General features: G+C 32.6%; 1 protein-coding gene across 1 annotated transcript; it reads left to right on the top strand.

Annotated features, from left to right (window-relative positions):
* The first annotated feature begins 359 nt into the window (after positions 1-359).
* LOC114294324 (KH domain-containing protein At4g26480-like) lies at positions 360-6,373 on the top strand. Its single transcript, XM_082867083.1, has 6 exons — positions 360-553; positions 2,567-2,686; positions 2,780-2,896; positions 5,599-5,671; positions 5,802-5,840; positions 6,179-6,373. The coding sequence occupies exons 2-6, from the start codon at positions 2,567-2,569 to the stop codon at positions 6,181-6,183; spliced, it is 354 nt and encodes a 117-aa protein (XP_082723209.1). The 5' UTR covers positions 360-553; the 3' UTR covers positions 6,184-6,373.
* The last annotated feature ends 328 nt before the right edge of the window (positions 6,374-6,701 follow it).

Genomic DNA, 6,701 nt, shown 5'->3' with positions numbered 1-6,701 from the left:
TTGAGACTTTTGGTTAGAAAAGAATTTGTCACCAATTATAAAATTATTAGTGAGGAATATATTTTCGTCATCAATATTTTTAATTTTTTTTTTTGAGAAACTTGATTTTAAATATTTTAAGACCATTTCCTCACTGATAATTTTTAATATTTTGAGACCTTTGATGAGAAAAATATTTTGTCATTAATTTTAAAGGGAGAATTTTGACATATTGAGCGATAATGAAAAAAAAATAGATTAATATCCCCCCCCTTTGTGTGTTTATTAGTTTTCCACTCTTTTTTTTTTTTTTTTTTTTTTGTGTTTATTAGTTTTCCTCTCATATCTCTCTCTCTCTCAAAAACAAAACACAAGTTAGGTCTCTTCCTTTAGCATTCCATGTCCTCCTTTAGCGTGTTTTTCTCCAGCGCTGCCGCCGACGTCGCCCATTCTCCTCCTTCATTGGTGCCGCCGACGTCGCATCTCCGAGCCCGTCCGCCCGTCTCCTTTAGTGCCATGTGTTCTCTTCCATCAATGCCTCTTATTATTTGATTTCTCTGCTTTGTATTTTCAGGTATGGGTCCTCTCTCTCTATTTTTCTATCTCTATTTTCCCTAATTTTCAAATCTAATGAGACACGCAGTGTCCCATATGTGACTTCTTCGGACTGTATTTTGCATTTAAAGGTTGTGATTTCTTCGGATTGAATGGTGGGGACATGATTGATTTGATTGCTAATGTTTCTCCCTGGTAAGCAGGTTGACAATAACTTATTTGCTTGGTTGTTTTCACAACATTGATTGACTTCCGTTGCCTTCACAGGTTTCCCTTATTGAACAGGTTTCTGAATAATATATTGACAAAATAATTACTCGGGGAGGGGGGGTTGGGGTTAACCTTAACTAATTATTTGTTGTAGGTAGAAGGGAAAAAAAAAGGATTGTCAATAGATTTCTAGCAAAGGTTTATTAGCTGACACGGCTTGATTGTGCTAGTCTAACTCCATAAATTTGTTATCTATTTAACCTCTCTACATGATAGGATTTTCCTACAATGTTACAGAGTAGAATTGAGGGGTTTTTGGTGGTCTCTTGGAACTTGTTCTCTGGTTGAGAAAATTGTTTGCATTTCTGAATCTTTGGCCTTCAGTTTTGTGAGTTTCGAGTTTTGTATTTCTGGATGCTTTTATCTCAGCAAAAAGAGGTACTTCAAGTGAAGTAGTATTATTTGGATTGTAATTACTTTGTATTGTTAAATAGTTAATTATTTTTCTTTTCTTTTCTGTTTTTTTTTTTTTTTGGTTCTTTTTCCTAATCTTCATCTTTTGCTGTTGAAACCTTTTACTCCTCCATTTTATATTTGAATAGTGATATGTCATGAATAATATTTTATTTAAAGGCGTCAAACTTTGTTGTAAGATGTTTAAGATTGTGAATTTTTTAAATAAGCAGCTGATTGATTGGAGATGTATTTTCTTATGCACCCTTCTCCACATATCAATAATTATGTTAAGTTTGTCAAATCTTTTGTGAATGAGTATAGACCATTCAGTTATAATAGAATAGAGCTTAACTACATGTTCTTTTCTCATTTTCTACTAGGGTACATTCTTTTTGAAAGATTTGAGTTTGTCACATAGGGGGAAGCATTGATTATGGCTAGCCCAGTAAACAATCAGGGTAGTCTATCGATTTTGTGGAGATTGGTGACTAATTTGTTAACAAATGTAACTGGTACATTTTATTCTTGAAAATTGACATTTTTGGAGCAGAAATATTGCGTGTAACCACATTGTTGGGGAATGCGTCATTTTTAGATCAAAGTGGGTTGGAACATGCTAGCTCCCTGGCTTTAGGAGGAATATTTTCAAATGGAGGAGCCAATGTGAACAGATGGGCATCACCGTTTCAATCAAAAGTACGGATACTAACTATTAACATAACCTTTTGTTCCATCTAATTTTATTGTTTTTCAGAAGCATTCCTGACTCATTTTTTAAACATTTCATTCTAACTTCATTAGTCTATTTGAGTGCTTGTACTGAAATTCCGTGTCTTTCATGACGGTTAGTTTGAGGCTAACATCATTAAGAATAACACAAAGATTTAATCAAGTGTCCTAATCCAGCATAACTAGATAGTTAACACAATGTTGGAAAGGACATTTACCTATAAGGGCTGAGACAATTGGAGGACTTTTGTTCTTACTGCTGACTTCTTAATTAACATGATGTTTAGTGGTGTACATTACAAGGGGAGACTTATTGGCAGAGACCAATTCATTTGTTTTTGGTTCTAAGAAGTGACTAATTTATTATGTTGTTGATACAGTAGTTAAATATGCTATCATCTGAATGCAAAGAAAAAATTAACCAAAAAAAAAAAAAACTCATAAGAGCTGGTAATATATGTTGAGGTGCACCTATTTACTTCTGTGGGTTATCTTAATTTCAATGTGCAGCAGTTCTAAGGTACTTTTCTTTGTGATAGTTTTTTGGAAATTTGGTAGATCTTGCTTTGCAAAACAGTATTACAAGTGTATCTATCTTTTACGTTCTTTTAACGTTGGCTGTGTTTTTATTACATAGATGTCAGGTTTATTGCAGCCCTCATCTGCACAAAACAGGCTTGGTTCTCAAGGCAGCTCATCTGGTCTTATAGTGAAGAGAATGATGAGGGTGGATATCACAGTTGATCAATATCCTAATGTACGAGTTACTCTCTAATTCCATTGCATCTTTTTCATGGTGTGGTTTACTGCATTTCATGTTTAACTTCTTGTTACCCACTTGTCGTTGAAGTTCAATTTTGTCGGCCGCCTCCTTGGTCCTAGAGGGAACTCACTCAAGAGAGTAGAGGCAAGTGCTGAGTGCCGTGTTCTAATCAAAGGACATGGCAGCATCAAGGATCTTGTTAAGGTAATTTTGATTGTCTTTTCAACCAGAATGCTTGTGTTTCTTGGATACTTTATGTTGTGTTTTATGGTTTGATGTGTTAATACATGAAATGCTGAAACCATAATATTCTGGATACTGAATAGAGCAATGCCACACTGTTAATCTCTCTCTCTAAATGAAAGCTAGAGGTGTAACATGGGCTATGCTCATGTTCTTAACTTATGTCATCTTTATCTCATTTTCAATTCAATTATTTATTTCTTTTTAGTGGTATTCATTTCCTGATATCATTTCCAAAGAGTTTTGTTTGTACAATAGTCTACAATATTGATCAGGTTTCCAATTTCTTCTGACCTCGACCAAAAAGTAAAGAATTATTATTTTTTTTATTTTTTATTTTTTTTGGGAGATCACAATAGCTTTACATGCTTTCAATTTTTCTTGTAAAAACTGTGAACTTTTATTAGATGTTGTAATTAACCATTACATTATAGTTCTTAATACCTTGTCTGATCATGAAGTTAACATGGTTTGCCTATTCATATTGATGGGTGTTGCATTTTTTCTCTCTCTAAATGTTCTATTTTACTCTGAATTACTTTTTATAATTTCTTCCCCATGGGTCTTTAATCGAGAGAACAATGAGATGCTCTAGCAATTGTATTTTTAGGAATCTTGATTTTTTATATAGCAGCTCAATGAGGATCTTCAATTTGGAACCCCCCTTTTGATTGAAGAGTGCATTCAGTTTTGCATATCAGGCTTTGATTGCATATTTCATGTATTGTGGTAGCTGAGAGTAGTTCATTTCCACAACCCTTTGAAATACATTTTTAGAAGCAGTGGGACATGAGATTCTTTGACCATCCATGAGTAACACTGATCCTTCCTTAGCCGTCTTGTTGACAAGTATGGTTTTAGGTATACCAAATATGAATAAGCATATTCTTGGTGTTTGATATATGATGGCGACTATCAAATATTTGATTTATGATTGTAATTATCAATTAAATATGTAGTCTCTTGAGTTTGTTGAGAATAAAAAATGCAAAACTAGTGTAGCAAGCGTGTACTGAAAAGCTTATGTTATGTCGGTTTTCATCCCAGTATGACACGTAAATAACTGTAGCACATGCACATGTATGGTGCCTGTCCAATAAACATAAATTTGGACTCTCTCTTTGGGATAATGTTTATAGGAGGAGAGGCAGGTTATTATCCTAATGGGATGGAACTTTTATTGATCGTGGTACCAATAAATGTTTTGGCTGGGATTTAATGTTGATGACGCTTAACTTTTTTTTTTTTTGTTGGTTATGTATTTTTATTAATAAGAGACAGATTTATAAAAGGTGCTAAAAGTGGATACAACTCATGTAGAAAGTCCAAGGGAAGCACATGCTATCATCCTATACAAGTACAAGAATCTAGCTAAATCTAAGAAATATGGATTCTTCTAAAAAGGTTCCATGTCCATGTTGGACATGTGTTGGGCACCCATTCAGACATGCCCTATTATATTTTTAGATGTTTTTAGGTGGAGTTTGGACATTTAGAATACATGTCTATCTCGTAGACACACATAAACACATTGTTAGTTTGGATTTGATATCCCTTTACTAGGAAAAAATACTTACAATCTCCAATCAATTGTGTGTACTAGTACTTGACCTCAAAACCTCCAAATTTGGAGGTTACCTCTTGCAGAATTCTGAGTTGGAACACGTTCTCTCTCAAGAGCAACCCCTGCCCCCTTTCTTCTGGCAGCCTACGTTCATTCCAAAATCTGACCCTATATGTCCTCTGACAATTACATTATATGTTCAAGGAACTTCTTCCATTTCTTTCCTAATATCTTTAGATGCACCAAGATCATTAGAGAGTTACACAATTGTCTGGTAGACCTCAACCCCACCATAATGAGTGATTTCTACCTTCCCCTAATAATTTCCTGCTTGAATGCAAATGTCTATTACCATTTTGTCATTAATGGTCATGTGAACACCCAGAGTCTTTTGTTTCTAAACTTGCCTATGTAATTAAGGAGCAAACAAAATCGCAATCCACCATATTATCTTTAAATTCTTCTCCCACATGTGACCACTGATTAACTGTGAATCAAATTTCCTATATGTCGCACTCATTGACCATGAAACAAATTATTATTCATCGTACCATTATCATGTTTGCGGGTATTTACAGGGTCTCCCATATGAATCCTATCTGTTACATCAAGGAATGAACATGGCCATTTTCTTGGCTTATAATGGAGTCAATGTCTAGCTATAAAAAGCCTATCTTATACATGGACTTGTTTTCTATCACTTTGGAACTACTAAACTAGTGTTGTTTAGTTGGAGCATGTAGCTAACATATTTAGGCAATTGCTTTTGGTTTCTTCTTTCTTGTTTTTCCTTTTCTGGTTGTTTGTATCAGTAAGTTTTGATTGTATAATCATTTTTACTCTTTTTACTTTAGGAGGAAAATAGATCATACCCTTTTTTCAAGAGCTTGTTTGTTCTCTAGAATTCTACGACTATTTTCAATATTGGTTTTCAATATATATATATGAATTTGTAATTCATTTTTTTAAACATTGCATTTGACTATTGACAATTTAGCTATTTGACATAAATTTTGCTAACACGCAGTCTTATAATGCAGCTAAGTTTTATTGAATCTGAGATTGTTCTTTTTATTTTCCTTGTCATCACTTCTTGTAGTGGCTTTCTATCAGAAAAGATGAGAATGAATTTGGCCCATTTTCTGCTTGGAACATAACTGGAACATGCACAGGTTTGTAAGTTCGTTGTGAATCTGATTATCTTATTATTCCAGCTGATTGGGAAATGGTTTTTTTTTTTAATTTTAAATTTCTTAATTCATTTTCCCTTTCTTTAATTGTATTATATGTTCTCTGTATTAGGTGTTCAAGTGAGTCATTCCACTGGTTGTTTATGGCCATGTAAGCCTTTTTTTAATTATTGTTTTTGTAACAATATTTTTCACATGAATAATACTTTGAGTGAAGAAAGTATTTTATTACTACATCTTATTGGGATGTGCTCTTTCCATTGCTCTTTACTTTTCTTTTTCCTTTATGTATTAAATGATTATTAATATTTGGCATCTTCTATTACCTGTGTTGCTTTGCTTTATCATCAAGGATCACCTCAACTTTTTAAAGTTTTAGATTGTTATATGCATTTCTACTAAATTGGTTTATAAAATAAAATTATTTATATATGAGTTTAGATGTAATTGATAATATATTAATGTTTTCCTTGTTTATTTTCTTTGCAGATTGATTTTTGATGACATTTGGAAGCATACTTGCAAATCAAGATGAAGTGTTGAATTTTTTTTTTTCTTGAACTGATACTTAGTTCTAGTTGCAAATCAAGATCGAGTGTTATTTTTTTGTTGACTCCACGTTAGTTCATTTTGGAATTTGCTATGATGGTTTTTTTTATTATACTTAATGGATTATTATTAAATTTGTTTGATGGATACATTTTCATTTATAATATAAATTGTTTAGTGAATTTTTTTGTGGAGTGGTGTATAATAGCTAGTGAATTTCTTAGTACATTTAAAATGCTATTGGATATGAGTAGGGATATTTGTGAAATAATAATTTAAATTGAAATATAAAATATGGAACAAGTTTAGTGACGAATTTGTTTCGTCATTTGTATTTGTTATTATGACAAAGTAATTATTCATCACTGATAAACTTTTTTTGTGACAAAATTTACTGCAGTTTACATATGAAAGTTTTTATTTATTTTGTTATTTGGTGACTAAAAATTTCGTCACGTATATA

This window comes from Camellia sinensis, chromosome 1 (assembly GCF_055761805.1).
Source record: "Camellia sinensis isolate YWXY chromosome 1, ASM5576180v1, whole genome shotgun sequence".
Classification (NCBI taxonomy): domain Eukaryota; kingdom Viridiplantae; phylum Streptophyta; class Magnoliopsida; order Ericales; family Theaceae; genus Camellia; species Camellia sinensis.
Note: the sequence above shows the minus strand (reverse complement) of the source record. Positions and strands in the feature narration are given on the sequence as shown.